Raw genomic sequence first — 25,306 nt, 5'->3', positions numbered from 1 at the left:
ACCCGTTGCTAAGTGCGTTGCTAACACTGAGGGTAATAGAAAGGATTATGAACTGCGTCTTAACCAATCAGATTTCAGTATTTAACATGAAAGTATAACAATACAAAATATCTTGGCAATGTGGTATACATGCAGATCCTGTGTAAATAAAAATCCATCCCCCGGGATTCTTATGTTTATGATGAAGTCCCTTTCTAACAGGATGATTTTATAGTCATTTCACATGTTAAGCATTACAGTTCTCAAAAAGATCCTAAACAATTATTTATATACAGGATATAAACCCACATCAAACTCTGAACCCCTTGTGAGGGCCAAGAATCGTCCAGGGGCCAATGTTTAAACAATTTTAAAGAATCAGCAATATGTTAAAATACTTGCATATAAGTAAAACCATTTATAATTACATTTCAGTTTTTCTAAATAATTAAAATGTTTTCCTTTGTACAACTGAAAGAAATGTGCGTTAAAAGCCATTTTGCTATTCAATTCCGTGAACACCAATTAATCCACCATACCTGGTAAAATGGCAAAGAATGGTATGAATTTCTAGAAGCCTATTTATCTTAAACGGTAACAGTACGACTTTCTAAATGGTATTTCATAGTACAAATTATATAACCTCAGACAACTCCCATTGTTTGGCTAACATGTCAAGAAAATTCTGGGATAGAAATGATGTCGGTAATACGTTAAATTTTGGAAATCAAATTATACTTTGTCTCTTCCTTAGAAAAAAACCATCATAATATTTTATAGTCACTGAAAACGCAAAACACAGAGGAATTGTTTGGATTTTATTTCAAAACAGATCACATTGGATCACTGGTGGGAAAACAGAACACCAATAAATAAATTATTTTAACTAATTCAACTATTCAACAATTAACTGATTTTATGGGAGAAAAATTGACTCAAAAATGAAAAAAGAATCTGAAGGCTATGTAACAAATGCACAGAGGAAATGAAAACAAAATTGCATTGCTTTGGGAACAGTTAAAGGGACACAATATACACATAGCATCATTACACAAGGATAAATATAAGCTTTAGAGACATTAATTCCTAATTATAGTTTTCTTGCAAATAATCTGCCTGTTGGCGTAACGTCTATGCCTCTAGAAAATAACATTAATGCAAAATAAAAATGTAATTATAATCTATCAATCAACAAAAATATGTAAACCAGCAATATAATAATTTATGATACTTGTGAATTATCACTTCTACAATATTTCATTTTAAAAATTTATTATATCACAAACTCTTGATATATTTTAATGCAAAACTTTTGTTGATATATCAATTAAAACTGTTCTTGGAAATCTATTATAAAAACCTTGGCATATCACTAAGTAAGATGTCCGTAATTTTTCCTGCCAGTGCCATACTTGAACAGATAATTCAAACTGTACAGGTCACACAATTCACTAATTATCATCTGCAACAATCTAATTATACCGATATTTCAACCATAAGGCAAGTTGAAGAAAGAGAGAGATGCAACTGTAATTTCTTTCACCTTTTTTATAGGTAATTCAAATGACAGTTTCTACACTTTTTTTATAAATGTTATCAAACTCTCTCACGATTGAATAAATGCTTAAATATTAAGTGCCATGAAATAGAACTTAGTTTTAAAATCAACCTTATGCAACTTAACAAAACAAAACTAATAAATAATTCAATAAACATATTTCTACACTGCATATTCTATGAACACTTTTTGGGATAAATTTGGGAATTACAAAGGTTGGTATTCCACCTTGAACACATATAAATTGCATTGTTGAAATTTTGGGAGTATACTACTTGCAGGCTGCTGCCCAAAGTTGCTTTACTATGGGTCAAAATAGGAGGCATGGGCAGAAATTGTCTCCAACATGACTATAAAGTACATTGCCCCAGGTTCTTCTAAGAACATGTTACTTAGATATCTCAACATACTGAACTTGATTTGAGGAAAACATTTTCAAAACATTAAAAAAATATTTAAGAGCTTCATTTTCATTAAGGACATGGGTGAAAATAGAATCTAGGATATAAATCACAGCTGTTATTTAGGCTATTTAATTTGATGTTTTAAATACAAAGAGGACAATGCAAAATTTCCTTCAAGGCTATCTTGAAGACTTTTAATAAAAGGAATTTCTGTAAGGGAGAATTAATCTTACTTTTTCAATTCATAAAACCATTAACAGGAAAATAATGATTAGATATTTTTATCTACGTTAATCTAAAATTGAACATAAATTCCAGGGCAAGGTCTAAATATTGAATTAAAAGCCAAAAACCCTCCTTGGGCGTTGGACAGACTGTAAAATTAATGGTATTTCCATTCACTTGATTTTATACATATATTTAGAGCATCTAGTAATTCATGTAAAGTATCTAGTAATGCATGTAGAGTATCTATTACTGGAATGCATTTTGTTTAGAACAATTAGGCTGCCCAAAGTTAATTCAATGCTTAACATTATCTAAATGTCTACGTTTAGGAGAAATTGTTTAAAAAAAAACTCTCATTTCCAATTGCTTTACTTTTTGCAACTTAAATCCTGCAATCTGAACAATTACAACATGTAGGGCAAATTTTGGATTATATATAAGATAATCATTCAGATTGTCTTTATAACAGGCAAGACAGATTATTGGACAGCTAGTATACCTGAAACTAGGATACACACAGTACATGTACTAAAGAAAATGAATAAAAGTCACTTTTTTGAAAATTTTGTTTTTGAAAATTTTATAACCCTCCCTTGCAGATTTTGTATTTTCAAGAAAATGTTTAACGTAGAATAAACATTGGACAGCCTAAGAGGCAATTCTATACCGAACCAGCTATCCTGGTTGTTCTCTATACCATTTCAATAACTTCCCTATGCATGAAACCATCACCATACCCAATAAAAATCAACAATATTGGTCACAGTTCTATTGATCTAGTCTACTATACAATATAATAAAATTACATATAATTCAATAAGACTTGTATATAGATCAATATTTTCTTATGTTTCCTGATTTAAGGTTTGCTACAATTCAGTTCTCACACATAAAGTGATATATATATAAAATTATACGATACATATAACACAGTATTTGTCAACAACACTTTGAACAATAAGGGGTGTGGTAACATAGGTTAACTTCACACAAATATCAGACAGAATTTACAAACAAGACAATGATCATATTGTAGATATGTACATACATCACTGCAAGACATTGTCAATTTTGATCACAAATCCTTTCCTCTTAATTCTAACCAAGGGCACACAACTGTTAATCAAATACCAGCTCTTTGTATTATGCATGGCCAAATCTTATTTACACTAGATATGTATAACGTCAATTGACACGGAAAACATCACACACGTGACACAAAAAAAAAAAAACCCACACACAATGTGAAACATATAAATATATACTTATATATATGCATCATTGGACATATAGGTGAAAAACAAGAGTGATATATATATAATACAAACATTGATTACTGAAAAATCCATCAACTTTCATGTAAAACTAAATTTTAACAATAAGAGGTGAAACATTGGCAATATGGAGTGAGGGTATGTTTTGATTTAGTTAATATCACAGGCTGGACTCCTTTGGTGCTTGCTGGTCCTCCTCCATGCCCTGGGCAAGGTTCTGGGGTCCCCCACTACCCCGGGGGAGTGAGTGACGCTGGGGGTAATCCAAGTCTAACTTGTTTATGGAATTCACTGAGGCCATCATGTCACCCACCTACAACAGAGAGGCAATGGACACTGAACAAACCTGTACTACTTTACAAATGGCCGTTTAAGTTTTCAGAACATGTGCCCAATCTATTTGTTATCACCATCTCAGCAATAAAATAGGTTCAAACTCAACTTTACAAAAATCACCATAGATATAGGAAAAATTATTTGAAAGATTCTATTGTGAGAGAGCATTATAAATTTCAACAAACCTGCGCTACCATACCTGAAGTATGGTAGAATTGGACAGAAATTATTATATAAAAGATTCTTCCACAATAGAGATTTTCATACATTGTAATTTCAACTGATTGTAGAGATATGTGTAGACAAAGAGGTTCCTGTATTTTTGTATTGAACTTACTGGGAGGTTTAACTGCAAATCTCTTCGGTCTTGTCGCCGCATAAGAATCCACACAATTAGGAAAAAAATTGTCCCCATAAATTTCAGACCAGCTGAAATTCCTATACAAGATTTAAATAAAGAATGTTAGATATGTTGAAATCTCATACTTTATAAGTTTACTTGTAGATAAATCAGAGTATGGGGCAACTTAACAATTTAACTAAAACTTTGTATGGATGCCTTTCCTTCACAACTTAGATATGGACATGTTGCAATAGCTGTTAAATCCCAATTAAAACTGTAACAAAATTGCAAATCATCCAGTAACTGAAGATCTGCAAATGTGGACTTTGCAAATACCCATGTATGAAATGTACAACATATTTATACTGATGTTTGCTTTACATATACTGTATCAATATCAGAAATGAACAATGTCTACTGATGCGTTATACATGTACATACATGTATCTACATATTGATATTGGGACTATAAAATATCTTATACATACCTACATAATGATATAGAAACTGTAAAAAATCTGATGTTTATACCAGGTACATACCTACATAACGATATCGGAACTGTACAATATCATAGATAGAACAGGAGCCTGAGCTTCCACACCAGTCCCTCCACAGTAGGCATGCTGTGTCAATGGTGTTACCAAACATGATGGGAGAGGGGATGTAGGCTACAAGGACACCAAAAAATCTAAGTCTATCAACTATAATCAAGTTTTTAATTTAGATCAAAGAAAACTTCTAGACTACCATGCAAAATATTATCAATTCTTAAGATTTTATTGTGCTTTTTGAGTAACATTACTGAATGATCAAGATAATGGTTGGCATAAGATGTATTGAAAAATTATCAACTTATTAAAACATCAACTTGACTAAATGTACATGTATTTCATATTTTTTGACGTACCAAACAGTCTCAAAATAACAAACTGAAGACCAAGTGCAAAACATCTCTCCTCTTCATGGACAGACCTAGAAAATACCAATTATTCTTTTTTTTTTAAATAATCGATCATTTATAATTAAATGTAAAATTTCATAATTGAGGAAACAAATGTCAAACTTTTAATCCAATGAGAAACTCGGGTACATCAATCATCTACTTACCTGAGTGTAATCATAAGGAGGGGCATCTGTGTGCCAGCCACAGTGAAAGTTAGGATCACGAGTAGGATAAGGAATGGGAGAAGGTTCTGACAGGTGGATTTACACGGTCCACTGGTTGCTACTGGAGACATGATCACTTCCGGGGAAATACTCGAGTTTTCCATGATGCAGGAACAACCACTAAAATTCTACAAAACAAAAAGTCACACAATGATCACCAAGAAAATACTACTCACTGATACAAAACTAGAAATTCAATCATCGATGTAGTCAATGCATCTGTACTATCCTACAGCGTTAACACATAAGTAGCATGAGAAGACAGAACAACAATACAACATGGTCACAGCGAACACTGTTATAACAAATCACAGCAAAGTCAGTTTCATTGCTCTAATCTTAAAAATTGTACATGGATTTATATAAACTTATCAGACTGAATGAACTAGGATTACAACAAATCAGTATTGCTTTTCCTCGTCACTTCCTAAAACCATGTTTTACTATACAGACAATGCAAAAACGTACCACCATTTTCTCCTCTGTGGTGATGTGGCTGAAGAACTGGGTACAGCCCGCATGACAGGGGGAGAAGTAGGTAATGCCGTTAATGCCACAGATTGGTTCCAGGTGGTTGTTGGAACATGAGCAACCTATGTTACAGGTCGAAGTCAGATTCGCCTCTATTTCAAACTCTTCCAATTCGGAGCTGAAATCATATAGTGAATGTCAAATCCGTTATATTAGACGCATCATCTTCAATGGACATGTCCCTGAAATATGGAATCTTTTTCATGAATAGATGAGAGAATATCAGTCTAGTATGAGAAAATTGCCCACAGTATAATTTTATGTCAAAGTACAGAGTATAATCTTTGATCATGAAAACCAGATTAAATTCAGTTCTTGTTACATTCCCCAGCTCAGATGTTAGCAACAATACCTATTTTGACTGCATACATATAATCTTGCATATCTGCTTAGTATTGTAACACACATGCTGTTCAATATATACTTCCTTCCATTTTTTAGGGATTGTATTGCAGAGGCAATCTCTGGAATTTGTAGTGACTGGTGATTTAATGTTGATGTATAGTCAGCTGCTGGATCACTGATACACACGTTGTTCAATAGATACTTCTGTCCTTATAACCTTAGTTTCCTTCTCCTAAATATGTTACGATTATAAGGTGAGCCACATCTTACCTGTTCAGGTTAACAGAAGCATGATATGGGAAGGTAGCGCCGGCTATTTTTGGATTGTCACATCCCAGTACCAGGAAGGACAAGAACCCCAACAGGGCCAGGGAGTCCAACAACAAGGTCAGCTTGATGGCGCCTGTAATCAACAGAAGCATTTGTTAATGTCCGATGAAACAAGAAATGTTCAACTTAGGCCTTCAAGTTTTGTGAGGAACAGAGGTTCAATTATAATTTCTTTTTATAAAACATATACAAGCATCTTTAAAGTCATTAAATAAATGTGCTGGGCCAGCAATTTGTGACTTTCTAAAAGAACAACTGTGTTCATTCTATTAGCCAAATTGACCAACGGAGAAATTTTTTTGGTCTTCAGTATGTGATAAAAATATAATAACATTTCCACAAATGCGTAGAACATGGTTACAATGATTTTTTTTAATTTGCTGATTTTATTATGAACTTTCTAGACTAATTTAGTTGGCCATGTGTAGTATAAACAAGGTTATCTATCATCTACTAATCATTCACGTTATCTACGAATACAAACAAGATTTCAGACAGAGCAGGGGGCAACCGGCGGATGTCTGGGTCAAAGCCGAGGAGTACCTGTGCATTGTTCTGGCCAGTTCCCAAAAATTTTACAAATTGTTTACCTTTTGGTTTTAACTGGAACCTCTTCAGGAGAAAGCCCCCTGTCAAAATGCCAATTACTGCCCCTGGAATTCCAATGGCACCTGAAATTGAGGAAGCATCCTTTTTATCAGCATTATCATCCCTGCAGGTTTTATCGTCAAAATACACAACAAAGTGTGAACTCAAAATACACATTTTCTATCATCCATTTCCTGTGGAATGAACAAGAGCATGTTATGATCTCTTTAGATTATTTTCTTATTAAATTTTGTGTGTGTTCATGTATTAAAATTATTATTCAATATTTGTCTCCGCTTCCTTTAACTTACTTGATTGCATATCTTCATGTAAAATGTACATGTATTTTTTTTTCAATGTTAATTATAAATTATTAATGATAGGTTTTTCTTGAACAAAAAATTATAGCTATGCATATATTTAACAAAACTTATATAATCTATTGAATATGTATATGTAAATACAAATAGGTCAAACTGTGATATATATACAACATTGACTCCTGCAATAGTGATCATATATGCAGATCGATGGCCAGTTGCAAACGTAATATTGGCCAAGGTATGCTTTATAAACATATTCACCAAAATGCCTATGTATTTACATATAATCTATTTCAAAATATAACATACTGTCACATTAGAAAACAAGAGATGTTTGTGAAACACTTATGCCCCCCTCCCTTGGAAAAATCCACAAAGAAAATGAATGTAAACTACAAATAACTGGAATTTTTCTACGTCCAAGGGCCATAACTCTGTCAAAAATTGCTCCATCGTACCCAATATCGAACTTGATCTAGATATTATCATGATAAACCTGTACACCAAATTTCATTACAACATCCTCTGCAAAGAAAATGAGCGGAAACTGCAAAAAACTAGAATTTTTCTATGTCCAAGGGCCATAACTCTGTCGAAAATTGCTCCATCATACCCAATATCTAATTTGACCTAGATTTTATCATGATAAACCTGTATACCAAATTTCATTTCAATATGTTCATCCTCTGCAAAGAAAATGAGCGGGAACTGCAAAAAACTAGAATTTTTTTTAAGTCCAAGGGCCATAACTCTGTCGAAAATTGCTCGATCGTACCCAATATTGAACTTGACCTAGATATTATCATGATAAACCTGTATACCAAATTTCAATTCAATATGTTCATCCTCTGCGAAGAAAATGAATGGAAACTGTTGGTTGACCGACCGGCCGACCGACCGACCGACACACAGCAGCAAAGCAATATGCCCTCCCTTCTTTGAAGGGGGGCATAAAAAAATGTCTTTAATGAAACTGGTTTTTGTGAACAATTATATGTACAATGTTATTTTTCAGCTTTTACATAAATTTTGCTAATAAAAAAATGGAGTCCTCATTTCATTCATCCTGCCTATCTACACAGCATTTCTAGATTCATGAAAAAACAGCCTTCCCTTTTTTTCTGGATTACTCAACAGATTTCTAAATGAGTCTCACCTGTGAAGAGATTGGCCATTGAGGTAGTGGTGCCAAACTGGGTCTCCAGATACTTGGGCAGGAACACGACGAAGCCACTGACGATGGCGATCTCACAGCATATACCTAGACAGGTAACAAGGTACACGTCGTTCTTCAGCAAAGACAGCATGGAGCGCGGAATGTCTGTAAGCAGAGGAAAAATATCGTGAATTTTAATATTTATAAAAGTATGCAGAAACTCAGAGATTTATGTTCTTTTTCCTAACAAATGTGTGTTAAGGAAAAACAAATGCATTTAGAATGTGCAGTACACTTTATGGTCAGTTTATCATTTCTAGGAATGAATTTGAAAACTTTCAAATCAAAATGGATCTGGATAGTTAACTGTTTCGAACTGCAAACCTGTTTATTTAATTTAAACAACACTCTGTTTAAAATTTTAATATTTAGGCAATCTGGACATTTGAAGGTATCGAAATGCAAGGACTGTACATGTATCCATGTAAAATCACAAGACAGATCCCTTGCAGATTTTAAATATTGCTCTAAAAATAATTCTGACAGTTGTGAATTTTTTGAAATTACAAAAAATATGGGCATTCCTGAATTTATTTCAAAATTGCCAAATCACCTAATTTCAAGTTATGAGCACTGTACCTGTATTTCAAAATTCAAATGGAAGGAATACATAATAGCATCTGCATTGTTTTGAGCTGTGCATGTACATGTATATAATAGTTATATGTTCATCATCTGCAATGGTTGTATTGTTGCACCCTGCCTGCTTCTTATTACCCCAGGAATTTCACACTTGTCTTAATGAAGCTAGTATGGGTGCAGTTGCAATTATCCAATCTGCACCTTGAAAAATTTCCATACACATTAATTAGACCAATAACATATATATATGAAACCGTTTCCATCGTTTCCTACTACAACCTGATTAAACAAAATGTTGGAAGGAAGACAGGGATTTATCAGCCTATTCAGGAAATGCCATTTTGGGGGAATTGGGAAAATTTCATTGACAATTGGATGAAATTAGAAAAAATTCAAATTCAATAGAATTCAACATAAAAGCACTGTTTACTATTTGCAAAGATTTGGGGGAAAATACTGCTGAATTGGGAAACCTATCTTCAATTGGGAATGAGAAGGTACTGATAAATCCCTAGAAGGGAAAATGCTTCATTTCAATCTTTTATTGTAAAAGTACAGTTAGTATTTAGTAAGTGTTTAAATCATGAAGTGAAACGAAAAAATTGCTCTGAAAAAAAAATGTTGATGAAAAACTGAGGGTATGCTTGAAAATTCTATAGCAGCAGGTAACAAGCTTTTCAATTGTCTAAGTCAAATTAAGAATGGTTTCAGCTTTTTAGATACATTCAAATATATCATCTTGCATTTTGCCTTTGATGCTGCATCAACTTTAATCAATATATATACAAAATTCATTCAATTTGACAACCCTGGGACAGTACATGTAAGATGACATACGGAATGAGTCATACATTACATCCAGCTGGATGAATCTGGATGTTGGAATTACCACAAGGTCTATGCAAAGTCTTGACTGTAAAGAGATCATAACAACAGCTAGCCAAACACCAAGTGCTCAATCTCTGTAATCTTTAATTATAGCCCTTGAATTTACAAGCACATTTATCTTGCAAAGCAATTTATTGCCAAACAGCGCAATACAAAATGGCCAACATATTGAATTTTCCCCCAGATTCCTTGATGTCAGTCTTTCTAAAGTATTTTTTCTTGTCAGACGTAATTATTACTTGACAATGAGAAAATCACCAATCCAAGAGCATTGGACTGGAGGCGAAATCAGAACCAGGGGCACGAATCCAATATACTAGCCCACATGAAAACCTCAGGTAAGGGGATATTAGCTATCGATGGTGGCTTACAAAATGTGACAAAGTAATCATCTACGAGTGCCCATGGGAACCATAGTTCTACATATTAGTGAGACTATAATGGACCCTGATTCACTAATCAATAGCTCGCCACTTGTTGCTGTTTGTTGTGGGAATGGCATTTAGTGGAGTTTATGACTTGGATTAGCTTCCTCACTGTCATCGTCATTTCGTGAACATGTCACTCTTTCCAAACACTGAAGTACACTTAAAAGAAGCCAAGAGAGCTGAACTTTAATGTTTTCCTGTTGGAGTTCACACGTAATGAATATTGCACTATCACCAGTAAATATCAGCAGTTTATGATACCCATAAATAATTTGTAATCTATCTTGTTATGATTAGGATGTTATCTGTCTTTTTTTCCCATATGTTACCAAGCATTACCAAGAATTACTAATTCTTTAAAAATGCATGTATCTATCATTACCAATCAAATTGGTATACGTGCACATTGTCATGTAATATTTATACAAGCAGTCACGTATTGTTTTATATCAAACAAAATTCATAATTCATAAGTGCTCTTGAGAATTACTGTACTTATAAACAGAGCTCATCATAATTGTGGGATTCTTAAAATCAAAAAGAAATTTCCAAGTGTTAAAATAGATACATGTTCTGTGAAAAGTAAATAAATTCCCTTTAATTTTCTCAAATTGGAAATAGTTTGCAAGTCAACTATATAATACAAAGGGTTTCAAACAGTCAAACTGAGATATACACTGTATGTACTGTGTTTTTTGTACAGTTACCTGTAGCTTTGACCTTGAAAAAAGGAGAGAACAAGAAGAGTAACATTTCTCTATCCGTAATCAATTTAATCCTAATTTCTAAGTGAATCAAAAACTTTGATATAATTCCTGGCATTAAGATCTGTTCATCAAATAAAAAAAGATCAAACATATTTATTCATATATTCTTTTTTGCTAACTTGAACTCAAAACTATCATTTATCACCTTTAAACTTTCCAAAGGACAAATTTATGAAATGGCAAAACAACGGACATTTGACACTGGTCTCATAAAAAAAATAGCCGTGTAAATCATGTGATATCAAGATAAAGCCTACAGATTCGAATATCTTTGTATTTGTGGAATAGAGTCCACACGTGAACATGTACAACATGATAAAACACGCCAGGTATATATGTAAAACTGATGCAGACTCACGTACGTCTTGGGTAAAAATCACTGCTTTGATTCCCCATTAAGCAATGACAGTGTTTGTACTGACATTCTACTTTGATTACCCATTAAGCAATGACAGTGTTTGTACTGACATCCTCCTCACCTTTGATAGTTTTGCCGTATTCGTTACTGTGCCTGGATTGCTGATCCTCGCGCTTCTCCATCTTGGTCACGTCCTCGTTATACTTGTACTCCAACAGCTTGGCTTTCTCTGCCACCAGCGTCCGGGGAAAGGAGAGGAATGGAAAGACCAGGACTATCAGGAATGTTCCACAGAGGATGAACCCTCCCCACCACGCCCCTATCCACTCAGGGTCACCTGGTCGGATCTTGACCTCAAAGCTAAACATATCCACGTAGTACTGTAACAACAGGGCCCCCAGTCCGTATCCAAGGACAGGGCCAAGAACTCCCGAGGCATAGATGAAAGCTACAATGAAAGGTTATCACTCAGTCATACATTCAAAAACATACATATTGCAACTATAACACTACATCAAGTTTATATAGCATTTACATGATTTAGGAAAAGATTGTATTCAAATACTAAAAGCTGGTCCCATTTTTGAGCCTGTAACTCTTCATATTGATATTTGAAAATGAAGAAGAATAAAAAACATATTTGATATTATCATACATATGAAGAACTTTGAAAAAAAAGTATGCAAAATTGAAGCAATCTGATCATTATGAAATACGGTAATACATGATGTCAAAACATGATGTGAGTAAAGTCTTACTTAATATCAAATATTATAATGTAATCATTTAAAACAATGTTTATTTGAGTATTTAAGACTTGTTTATGAGTTTTAAAGCTTTTTACTTTTCCTGAATGTTTTTTTATAAAAGCGTTATGTACATTTTTAAAAGAAATCTATAAAGCTCTTTAATACAAACTGAGTCTTTTACATATTTTTTACGTCTTAGTTTGTACTGAAATTTTAACCACTTTTGTATATCTTGAAAAGTATTTCTTGTATATGACATATTTTCCAAATCATTTTAAAAAACTATCATTTTTTAGGATGCTTTCCCAGGTACAGTACATTTAAGGATCTTCAATTTACATATACCAAAGATAACCATGTAGAGATACATGTACAAGTTTCATTCCAAATGTTCAATCATTGCTCACCTAAGTATGCTGGAGCCTTGTCTTTGTGGACATGATTGTCGACATAGGTGGTTCCCAGAGTGAGGATAGGTGTACTGCCAGTTCCAATCATTATCTGTGCAGAGATCAGAATCAACACGTACATCCAGTTCCCTGAGTCGTTGTCAATGCACCCATTCCCCAAAGAGTCGCTGTTGATTTTACAAATGTTTTCTTCTGTGTCGTTGACGGAAATACCCCTGTACACTGTATATTTTTCGGCAATAAAATGAGGCAGCGTAAAAAGGAACGCTCCAAGACCCATGAAGAAAAGCCCCGTTGCGATCCATACCGGAATGTGACGTCGTCCTCCCAAGTAACTGATAAAAACAACTGCCACAAGGGATCCAAATTCATAGGAAGCTGCAATAAGTCCAGATATGGAACTCCCGATTTCAAATCGTTTTTCGATCGTTGTAAGCACACTGTTCAGATAACCCGTAGACAGAGTTCCAGAGACGGCCAGTAACACACTCATACACACCACAAATGCCTTGATGTTGCAGCATCTCTGCAAACATGCCGGTCTCCATCTTCCTATGCCGAATCTGAAATCCTCTCCACTGCGAACAGACTCCAGGCCTTGTTCTATGTAGATATCCTGCTGAGGGTTTCCTTTGATGAGGAGACAGCGGCTATGGGCAGACACTGAAGAGACCTGACTGACATTTCCCGGTGTTCCTACTTCGTCCTCCGGGGCGGGGAGGGTGGTCAGCTTCTCCAATTCTTGAAGGGTGGGCCTCCCAGCCATCAGAAGAGAGCTTTGTCTGTTACCTTCTGATCAACACTCAAGCAAACGCCTTGAAGATCCATGACGGAAGATACTACATTATAATGCTGCTATGGCAACCTGATGGACAGAGGAAAGAAAAAAATAATTGTTAATTAAAGGCATACAATCACAGCTTTTTAAACAAAAGATTCACTAATAGCTTTCTCTGTACAATTACTTCTTGTGTTGTACACATCCTTTACAGATCGCGTGTCAGTCACTATCCAATTGACGTGGTCAGAGAGAAAAGCATGGATTTGCCTTAACATTCACAAAATAAATAAAGGAATAGAATTGGCAGACTAAACACACTTCCTTACTGATAATGTCCAACTTGACAAATCTCAACCTTTTGCCTGAACTCTGCACAACAACCTGAGCACTAAATGAGCTACATGTACCTTGTTTCTTTATCTATGCAGTACATGTAATATTAACACCAACAAACAACCCTACCAGTCTGTCTGTAGTGGAGATAATATTTTAGACACATACATAACAAAGAAAGATTTCATACTTAATAACTGTTGACCTAATTTATGAAAGATAACAAGTGCATATGAAATATATCTAGTATTCCACACGCACACAAAAAAAAAATTGTAAGGAACAAGAAAAATTAGACTACAAAATGTATATCTCTGAAAAAAAGCAGTATTTGTACTATATCATACAAATAAAACATGATGCATAAAGCTGTTTACAAGTCCTCTTGATGATAAAAAATTTGGACAGGTATACCAACAAAAGATGAGATGTACACTGCACAGGTGGGATAGCATGCACTTGCATCACGAACAATTCTTAAAATGAAATTATCTATCTTAATTAATATCAACAAACTTCTTTTTCCTTTTCTTGTACATTTTTTTCCCTGTGGAACTGAAACAAGAATATGCATAATTCTGTAACTATATACTATTAAGATATTTATTTCTCTAAAAAAAAATATCAAATCACATTAAAACAGTGCTTAAATTTTTTCAGCCCAATCAATGAACAGAACTGAATCCAAACTTATCTTAAAGATAAGGACTACAAGCTATACTTATTAGGTAATGGTACATACATACACTGCCACAATGGAATTCTTATTGCCTTATAAGTTAATACCTGCCTCATGCATGGTTATTTTGTAGGTAATAAAGCTACACAATGTGTTCTCGATACTGGATGTTTTTCAAAGGTGAAGATAATGCGACTGAGATTTAATCTGTCTGAGCAGTAACTAACGTAGAAAAAAAGCATAACCTGAACAGGAAGCATAGCAAAACATGTATTCTACCAGATACATAAATACATGCATTTGATTTAGAACATTTTTACCTCAAGCCCACAGATAATTTATACAGTTACAATAAACACCTTGGTTTACTGACAAAGAAATCCACAAGCTGTGCATGCATTAATTACAATGCAAAGCAGACATGCTCAATTCCAAATAAACTAACCAATTTACCATTAATAAACCCCTTAGTGATCTTACATAAAATAATAACAAAATGATACTAAAATCATAAACTAATTCAAAGAACTTACAGAATTGGGTTTGCTTTCCTAGCTAGCTGTAGCACAGGTAGTAATCTAGCTCAGAAAACCTTGTCTTAATGATATCCCCAAGGTCATGCACTGACCAGTGTTGTAAACCACCAAGAAAGCAGCAGCTAGAAGCAAATCTGATGGGCACTCAGTTATATAGGTCATCCAACACTTACACAGGGAGAAACCTGGATCAGAAAAATTTGATCCACTCCAAGTATAAGGATGTGCAATGTAATCAGTTCATTGTCATATCATCCCATTAGACCCATCCCCCAGTAAAATATCCCTGAGGAAATTCTACCCACTTGGGCACTCAGTTATATAGGTCACCCAATGCTTGCTGAGAAACCTTGATCAGAAAAGTTTGATCCACTCTGACTTTTCCAAATATAAGCAGTATAATTAGCACATTGTACTATCATCTTAAATCCACTATTAAAGTATATCCCTACCTCATTTCCTGCGGGAATTCTATTACTGATAAGTCCCAAATATCCTGTACCCTTTAGTATTTTCTTCCTGGCTTTAAGGAAATAATATTAATGTAAGGGAAGTAAAGGTATGATAACCCTTTTATCTGCAGCCACTTGGCTATCTAAGTATAACCTATATTAAGAGTTGTTGCAGGTGTCTTTGTTTATAGCAATTAATGATAGTATTAGGTAAAATCACCTTGAAAGCTGTCTATACTTTTAAGTAATTAAGATGTTTGACACATTCTAGAAGACAACGTGCTGTTAAAGAACATGTCATTTGAACATTCATGTCTCCAACTTTATATAAACTCAGTAATTCTTACAATTGCCACAGAAATTTAAGAGTCAATCTATACATGCACCAGTTTTCATATATATATATATTCCATTTCAAATGCTAATGAAAATGCAAGATCAAATGCAATGGATACAGTTTAGCTTAAATTAAAAAATCCCTTTGATATACTTTAATTAAAGGATAAATCTTATCAGAATAAAGCTCAAAAAGACTCTGCACTTTTGGCATTAGTCTAAAGTACAATTGATTTTACAATTAAGCCAAGAGAAACTATTTCTCTTACAGTAAACTGCATGGATGAGTATCTAATTTCCTTTAACAAGACTATATGCTTTCTGCAGTTAGGACAAATTAAAAACTTGCTGATTAAGATCTTTCAATTGAAGAAAGATCTTTATTTTGGTTCTGTTTTCTTCATAGCATAAAATCTAGCTAACCTTTTGTTGATCTAAATGCTTGCATCTGCTGTTAAACTTCAACTTGTGAACTCAACAATTAGGTTTTATTTACACATGTAATTTTACCAACCCTTAATTGTGTCACTAATTAATTAAATAGTAGATTAAACAATTAATACAGTACATGTACACATTGTATATCTATAGAAATTTTCATGTTTACATTAAATATATTTTACAGTTGTATTTCTATAATACTGTAAAATATATTCATGTACCGTATAAATGTAAAGATGGATAGTGGACATGTTGTTTGCTTTTAAAATAAATACGAAATTACGCAGCAATCAACTAGATACTACTGACTATAAATCCAGGCTAACTACCAACCTTTCTTTTTCAAAGAACTGTCAATTGTTCAGGTAAGGTCACAGAAAGGAAAGACCTTCCTCATCAGGACAAGACGACCCTTCAGGTTAACAAGTTAATGTACTTCAGAAGGAGTGGGGAAGGAACAATTAATCTCCTATTATATACAAATCAAGTAAATTGATCAGCAGTGATAATTCACCATTATCTGCTTAAAAACATTGCGCAATTCATTTTAGCTATTTGAAAGTCTAATTAACATATACATACATCACAGTACATTCGAAACAATTGGCAGTAATTTCTGCGTGTTTCAACTTTGTGATATAATAACGATCTTGAAAATGACAAAAAATAGAGTATCTCTAAATACATGTACCGGTACCCTAGATGACAATTAAATACCAGTAAGTTAAATGTAGCTCGAAGTCAAAACTATATGTAAATTGGTTTATTCAAGATACCAATGCAAAGTTGAATGAATATGGTTTCTTAGATATGAAAAATTTATTCTTGTAACAGATGGCATCAATTTCCATTTACTGATTTAGCATGGAGTCTGACCAGTCTCTGAATTTTTCAAGAAAGCTAAAATATCATGACTATTGTGATATTGATACTACATTTACATTTACTGTAAAACTATGCTGCATGGTCACTTTTCCTTGAAAGGGGGGGGGGTTAAATTTTCTAAGTTGTAAAAGTATGGCCCTGTTCCAGGATTAAGGTTCCGACCTGCAGGCTTTACATGTACTTGGGCAATGTCTGATTCTTCAACACATCCATCACAGCAGTCCCTAACTGTTGCATGCAAACAAAAACTATCTCTAAACCAACTCCATGATAATTACAGATCTCTTAAATAAGCACTAACTCAAATCAAGGGCTTTGCTCCAATCAATAAAAGCTCATGAAAACTGAATGTCAATCAGAAAGATTTCTTCAGATCTTACCTGTCTTTAAAAAGACTAATTAATCTATCTCCACATTGACTGTCTAGTGCACAGGCTTATTTAGCTGGTACCTTCTCCTAATTACACATACACTATGTATCTGAATCGACAGTTGGACATGATATGGACACACATGTAAACACATCCCTGATGTGTGAAAATAGCTTCAGGTCACATGAGTTTACTCATAAAACGCAAGGCTGCATGTCACCAATACAGCTAGTGTACCTCTCACCTCAAAGCAATGTAAATCGACTATGTCTAATTGATCAGAATGATTGGAGTTCAACTGCTATGATGACAAATAGGGAAATGCAAAAACCTAAACGATACTTACAAACATAAATGCAAAGGTTCTAACAATAATTTACCTGAGCACAACTAAGACTTCTCAATCAAATGTACACATATTTGATAATAGCACTACACTGACTGTGTATCTAAAGATAATACACATATTTGTAAACATGATTTATAAATACTAGATTAATCTGATAGCAAATTTCATGGGCAAAATATCATTATCATTATATGATACATGTATCAATACACATAACGTCCATACGGTGTGGACTAATAAATGTAAGAAAGATGTATTTACAAACCTAACCAAATAAAGCCCAAATCCCAAGGATACATGTGTAACCTTGAGTGAAGAACACAAGATTACTTCCACAAAGAGATGGGGTCAACTGTACAAGAGAAACACCATGTGCCGAGGATAAACTGTACATATGTGTGAATTCATTATTTATAAATAAACCAGCATTTCATAAATTCATTTAGATGAAATAATTACAATCATGGTGCATCAATCTGAAAACTTCCTTCAGAAAGTTACATTGTAAATTACATGGATAAATTGTTGTGAGCCAGCCTATACATGTACTAAAATCTTTGACTACTTAAACAAAATATTTCAAATCTTAAGCATGTATTTATAAAAAAAGAATGTTATCTCCCTTTTTACGCATAGAAATTCACTATAATTAAAAATGTACCATATTTAATTTACAAATATGTCTAATCTAGAAAATCTGTGTTCTCTTACCCAATCAGAGCACTTTCGAGCTGACCAAGCAAAATTTTTCAACTTTGTCATTCATATACTTTATGTCGCTTATAATGCACCTGACAAAATAGAGGGAATATTATGACTCTAAGTGAAAATCTTGGACTTTGTTCAATCTGAATCTAGTGTACTGATAAATGAATGAGATCTTTATCAAGAAAAGGACCTGAGATACCCATACTAGTGCATGAAAACGTAAAACTATTGCGCAGTTAACAGATACATGTAGTATGCGTTGCCAGATTCTTTAATGTTTGAATATAATTATTAAGCTATCTCTAAATTTCATTTCATAGACAGTCATGACATTGTAGCATTATGTTTTAAGTTCCAATACCAAAGTGTTAAATTATCTAAACAACTATTACATTGTATAATGTTTATGGTACATAAAGCATTGTCTGCATGCTATCGGTTAAAAATTGGTTGCATAATAATACAAGAAACCTTTTGTGTAATGACAATTAAAAGCAAAACAAATTCTATTAATATTCTAAATTTTTTTGCTTTCAAATTTTCAGAATTTTAAAATGAAACTTACCCTATAACAATTAAACAATCGCTGATCAAATACAATACACTTTCAAGTCCTCTTCACCTGCCTTAACTGTTGCATTATATCATAAAATTTCTTATTCAATGGAGACCTACTGTGATGAAGACAGTCTCAAAGTCAATTAACAAGACTTTTACAAGGGTCTTGCCATCAAATATATACAGCCATTAATTCATAATGGGGTATTGTATACCTAAAACCAATTACCATCTGATGGCAAAGTCAGCACAATTTGGCCAGTTACAAGCAGGTGGTCTAAGGTAGATTATTTCCCTATTGATTGCTTCGATCAGTTATCGGCTGCACTCATTCCCTGGGCTCCGCTGCAGCCAAACTTTTCACACTAGTGCAGAGCCTCTTGTCTTATAACAGACACGTTCCTTTATGCCTTCACTGCGTTGGAGTACAACAGTATATGATATATATTCTTCTGCTGCATTCAAAACGGCACTATATAACCATTCCCTTTGCCAAGTGCTGGTTCATTCATATTTCAATGAAGCATTGCATAATCATGCACATTTCTTTACACATGATAGTTTTGTTTGTATATGACTAGCGTTTCTTCCGAGTTCTGGTTCCATTCATTAGATATGGGCTAGGATTAACTTACAACTCTACATGTATCGTTCTGCTAATTAATTTATTTACAAACTAAGCATGTTGGAATATTTGGTTTCGTATAAATTTATGTCGTCCAAGAAATAATCCACAACAAAAAATATTGACAACACTGTAGGTTTTTCTTTGCAATATTAAATTTGTAATAATTGTAAAACGCAATATACATTTATTCCAACATTTCCCATACCTATCAAAAATCATACCCAACTTTTCTGACCAAAAACTCCTAAAAAAAAATATGAACATTTTTTTTGCACATGCAACTTGTCAAATTACTTTCACGAATAATTTTTACTCCAAATATGTCTAACACATAACAGCTGTAAACACATTTATGTTAATATTAAGTTGAAAATTATTCTACGACGTTGAAAACAAACTTGAAGCGTTGACATTACAAATCATGTACAAGGTGTTTACATTAATACAGGTAATAAACAAATTATTGCCCACATCAAACAAAACAAAAGAGATGCATTAATGTATGATATATATCCCCAAGGTATAAATCTTACCTTCATAAAAAATATCACAATGCAAAACAGCTAGAGCTGAGAAAAATATGTACAGTAAGATATGGTACATCTTGTACGAATTTTGTGTGCATTGAAGTCAATGAAATGCTGTGCATGACACTATTAAAGTAATATTAAGATTAAAATAGTAGAACAGGTACACTAGTTTAAAGGGGCATGGTCACGATTTTGGTCAAAAATTATTTTTTCGATTTTAATGTTTGCTTCAGTAAGGCATTTTTAATAGGCAACCAAAATTTGAGTGTCATTTGATGAGTTATAAGCGAGTTACAGAGCTTATAATTCTTCGCTATGTAAACAAAGCGTTTGTTTACATTTTGAACGTTGGAGTGAAAATTCCAGTTTTAGACCTAAAATGAATGTGTTAATCATTAGGAACTGTTTATTTATGCTTAAAATGAATAATAACACCGACAAACCAGCTTTAAAAGATTTTTTAATGATATATTGAACCTATGTAAACAAAAACAGGGCACGAGCCTTGTTTACATTACGAAGAATTGTAAGCCTGGTATCTTGCTTAAAACTCAACGACTGGCATCCAAATTTCATTTGATCATTAGAAATGCATTCCTAAAGCATTGCAAATAATAAAAACAGAAAAATAAAATTTGACCAAAATCGTGACCATGTCCCTTTAACTTTTGCATAAAAATTGTTACACAATATGAACATGTCAGAGTATTTCAAATACAGTAGATATTTTACTGATATTTGGGAAAAAAATACTTTTTTCTTCTAGGTTAAATTTATCAACATTATTATATAACTTTAGAATCAAAATTAAGGCAGTAATTGAAACTAAAACAAGGTACATTTAGTCTAGTCTACATGATTTATGTCTTAACAGAGTAAAACTGGTATTTTAATTTTGTCATATTTTTTACTTTGCTAATCCTGAAATACCAGTACCTGTTGCACACAAGGAAAATCTTACTTCAAATTCAAATTTAAAACACATACCAATTGCCAGTACAAATATATTTCCCTTTCGTTCTCAGTTTTTTTCCTTTTACATGACAAATATGATGATGTCAAGGAAAGAGGTGTTGATAAAAAGACTCAATTTACCACAAGACAGCACCATACTTTTATTGATCGGGCTCTATTAGTTTGTTGCTGCCATGCCTGTTTCATTAATAAGTTTACATTGCAAGCATGTACAGGGGAGCGGCTCTGTTTTTCCAAGGTTCCAGCTGTTATGATACATTAATTATGATTTGAATTTCAATCATAGATGATAGACAAACCATACTTTATAATTAACGTCCATTTATGGACATGTTTGAAAACTGCTGGTAACCTGATACGGATATTAATATAATACCTTGGAGATTTCAGAAAGGATGGTTGAAAGAGTCTAGAAAATGAATTAAATCTATATTCAATCATGCCCTGCTAAACAACTTTCACAAGATCAGATGGAGAGATGCAGTAGACCAGATGAAATCTTGCCAGGGGATATAAACCAGCATGTATTGTGGGAAGTCACAAGACAGTCTGCCCTAGCTCTACTGTTTACGCAAATTAAGTTAAATTAAGTTTTTCATGCTTCAAACAATGGTTTATAAACCTGTTTATCTTAAACAGTTCAGAAGGAAGGAACGTACTGTCACGACACCAGAAATCTTTCATCCACTTGTTAATTCCCTGATTCACTAGAAGCAGACATGTACATGCACTTCTTGCCAACACAGGGTAACATGAAAACTGATAGCTAGCACTGCAGAGATAAAATAAGGGAGATTTCTCTGTAAATTGTTAATTAGGACCACGATGAAGGGCTAAAAGCTAGAAATAAAACCTTCTACAAACATACAGTACTATCTGCTTAACCAAATTGGCATAATCACTGCTAACTTGCCAGTACTGTGCAAGTTTCCAAATGAAGGCATAAAAAAAAAATTCCTGCTCTTAAGTGGATTAGATATTTTTGGTTTTTAAAACCAGTTCCTTAATTCATAGAATCATTACCTCGTTCAGATGATTTTAAGTTCCTTTTACATTTTGGAACTTTGATAATACAGCTCCAGATACAAAATGTAGGCACATGAAATATCATATGAATCTTTAATTTTATCCTATAATTCATAGTTATGATTTTCACTAAATGTGCAAAAAAACATATTGGACAAAAATTTTCTTTTGACTTTAAATTACAAAACCCAAATTCTCGGTAAGAATTTTCTCTTCCCTGAGTCTTAAATTAATTCTCTAATTCTAGCAACCACAATGATATAAAAAGACTTTACATACTATTTTTATAACTAATAAGAGTATATATACTTGTATTCAATTGGTTATTTTTCTATCTCTCAATCACACCCTATCTGGTTACCTCTGGATTTTCTTTTTTGATGGTGGTGGTGGTGGGGGGGGGGGGGGGGTGTATTTAATGTTCCTCCTGCTGTATTAACTTCCAGGTATGAGCATTGTTAGTAAAATGTGTTTAATTATTTCCTTTATGGAAATATTTTGCAACTTTTAAACTTCCATAGAATATCAAAACATGTAGCTTGCTGCATACTTTTTCATCAAAAATATTTTTGGACAAAGGAAATTAACCAACTGGGGTCCTCATAGTCATTGACAGTGGCAAAACTCTATAGAGAGATTATACATGTAGTACCTTTTATAAATACAACAAAGTTTGTAAATTTCTTCGTTATCTGGAACTAGATGGGACTGTGTTAAAAATTTCAAGATATTTGAGTATTCAAAATATTGAGGGTAAATTACTTAAAAATTAAATTGTTGGGACTTACAATTCACTTCGACATATCAATTGTATTCAAGATATCAGTGTTCGACAAAGTTCAACTATATTCGTTTTTCAATAAACATATGGCTTAAAAATCAGTTTTGTTGTTTTGAGAGGATATGTCACAGTTTGGTCCCCCCCCCCCCTAGATATCTGACTCATAGAAAGAACAGTCACAGTGAAATTTACGGACATGATTTAATGATTAAAGTGATACTGATCTCGTCAAGTTTTAATTAAGAGCATTATTTTCTTTAAATCATTTGGAAGCTGACCATTCTAATAATTAAGCACACAAAGGAATTAAAGAAGAAAAACAGAAGCATATATGCTTAACCTGAAACAGCCACAAATAAACAATATCCCGTAAAGCTGACTTTCAGCTTTCTAGAAAGATATGCTCCAGACAACCTTGTTGCAACTGGCTTTTTCAATGACAAATTGCACAAATTATAGGCGTTGTGTTTATAAATTGTTAAACAAATCTGTTGGATTGTGCAATCTTCTGCAGTCGACCAGTCTTGAATATGTGCATTTTGTTAATTGCAGCAAGACATACATGTACACTAAAGTATACTGCCAAAACAGTGTTACTGCTATAGATCTGAAAGCCCAGTGTGCAAATCAACAACACATGCAGCCCTGTAACAATTACATCAATAATATATATCCAACACAGATGATACATATTTTAAATCATCAATGATGTTTTCTTATTTCTTTTTCATTTGGCAAAGCATAAAAGTTTTGCATGCTTTAATTAGTAGGTCATATAAAACTGGTTTAAAAAATATTTATATTGTCTCTAGAATATTTCCTTACAAATTCAAGTTTACGAAACCGACATTTTTTGTACTTGCAGTTGTTGTGATACTTAGTATATTTTTGTCTTTTACCATATTTATCATCCTTGTATCTTCAAATAAAAGCACAGGGCTGTGTCCTTGCTTTGTCTTTGTTTTAGATAACCAAATAAATAGATGTGAAACATATCATCATTATCAGTATCACTCTTTGGCTTGCCAAAACAGCATGAATTAAATTTTGCCTCCATGTGAGAAAACAATCTCTATTCAGAGACAAAAAATCAAAAAGAGGATTGAACTATATCCACTATTTTTTTTTTCATATTTTATGAAGAAAATAATGATGATTATATGGTAATTAAATGAAATTGTTGTGCATCTAATTCTTCTGTTAACTAGATCAAACTAGACTTTATATTGAAAATTGAAAGAACTCTTAATTTCCTTTGGATAACATTTAATATATATATAAAATGTTCATTCAATTCCTAGCATTAAAGAGCTTTGCTAGTCTAGGGCCTTGATCTGGACCCATCGAGGGGCCCTTATGTGGCCTTTACTGGCTTTAGAGCCCCTACCAGTGACTCATCAAATCCATACGGGTTTATCAAATTTGGCTATTTCTATGTCATTGCCTTACATATCAAGAAGTAAGAACAAGTGCTCAGCCTCCTAATTAAAATTGTGTACACAATCTTTGACTTTGACTTAAATCAGAGACATAAAAAACAAATTTATGTCTCTGCTTAAATACAATGTAGTGTCTTATCATTATAGAAATCAGAAGAAATTTGATAATGTCAATAGCTTCTGAACGTATATACAAAGAGTAACGTAAAAGGTTAACATGGTACACGTATTTAGAAAACGTTATTGCACAAAGTAAACAGGCGAACGAAATTCGTTATCAAGAGAATATCGAGAAGACATACTATTTAATAGTACATTTTTTCCGACATTCCTTATATTTTCACACAATTTACTTGTTTCCATACATCATTAATTAGGCGAAGAAGATTTCATTCATTTCACTGACACAAGTGACAGCTACAATGAATGAAGGAAAACGCCATACAAAATCAACGTAGCCGATTCATAACAGGGTGATCTATAGATATCTAATTTACAGAGCAAAAGTTAAATGAAGTCCATGTTTAGTTATATTTACAATGTTATAGAATACCTTAAAATATGTAGATACAAACCTGGAAAGCTTCAATGCGTTCAAAACTGCTCCGAACTATCACACATCTCTCGTATTATGATAGCGGAAGTTGCACGGGAAGACTAGGGAGAATGGCGTTCATTGGCTGAATTATGA

General features: G+C 33.3%; 1 protein-coding gene across 8 annotated transcripts; it reads right to left on the bottom strand.

Annotated features, from left to right (window-relative positions):
- Window positions 1–784: 784 nt before the first annotated feature.
- On the bottom strand, window positions 785–25,306 carry LOC128172560 (solute carrier organic anion transporter family member 5A1-like). Of its 8 annotated transcripts, none has more exons than XM_052838340.1 (12): window positions 25,191–25,306; window positions 12,805–13,672; window positions 11,770–12,096; window positions 8,566–8,730; window positions 7,089–7,169; window positions 6,439–6,571; window positions 5,761–5,941; window positions 5,233–5,420; window positions 5,033–5,097; window positions 4,665–4,793; window positions 4,117–4,217; window positions 785–3,756 (listed from the first exon to the last, which is right to left on the bottom strand). In XM_052838340.1, the coding sequence occupies exons 2-12, from the start codon at window positions 13,571–13,573 to the stop codon at window positions 3,604–3,606; spliced, it is 2,292 nt and encodes a 763-aa protein (XP_052694300.1). In that variant the 5' UTR covers window positions 13,574–13,672; window positions 25,191–25,306; the 3' UTR covers window positions 785–3,603. The 8 variants fall into 8 exon arrangements, with proteins under 8 accessions (XP_052694300.1, XP_052694329.1, XP_052694341.1 ...); XM_052838369.1 differs by having other exon boundaries at window positions 25,169–25,288; XM_052838381.1 differs by lacking the exon at window positions 25,191–25,306 and adding an exon at window positions 18,682–19,069.

This window comes from Crassostrea angulata, chromosome 1 (assembly GCF_025612915.1).
Source record: "Crassostrea angulata isolate pt1a10 chromosome 1, ASM2561291v2, whole genome shotgun sequence".
Lineage (NCBI taxonomy): Eukaryota > Metazoa > Mollusca > Bivalvia > Ostreida > Ostreidae > Magallana > Magallana angulata.
The sequence above is the reverse complement of the archived record's forward strand: the minus strand, read 5'-3'. Positions and strand labels throughout refer to the sequence as shown.

What these genes read in the sequence shown, in the direction of transcription:
- LOC128172560 (XM_052838340.1), bottom strand. Translation starts at nt 13,573, where the DNA reads ATGGCTGGGAGGCCCACCCTTCAAGAATTGGAGAAGCTGACCACCCTC. An exon ending in ATACGGCAAAACTATCAAAG is followed by an intron (nt 8,731 to 11,769) that starts GTGAGGAGGATG and finishes CTCTGCTTACAG; the next exon opens with ACATTCCGCGCTCCATGCTG. An exon ending in GTTCCGATATCGTTATGTAG is followed by an intron (nt 4,218 to 4,664) that starts GTATGTACCTGG and finishes AATCTTGTATAG; the next exon opens with GAATTTCAGCTGGTCTGAAA.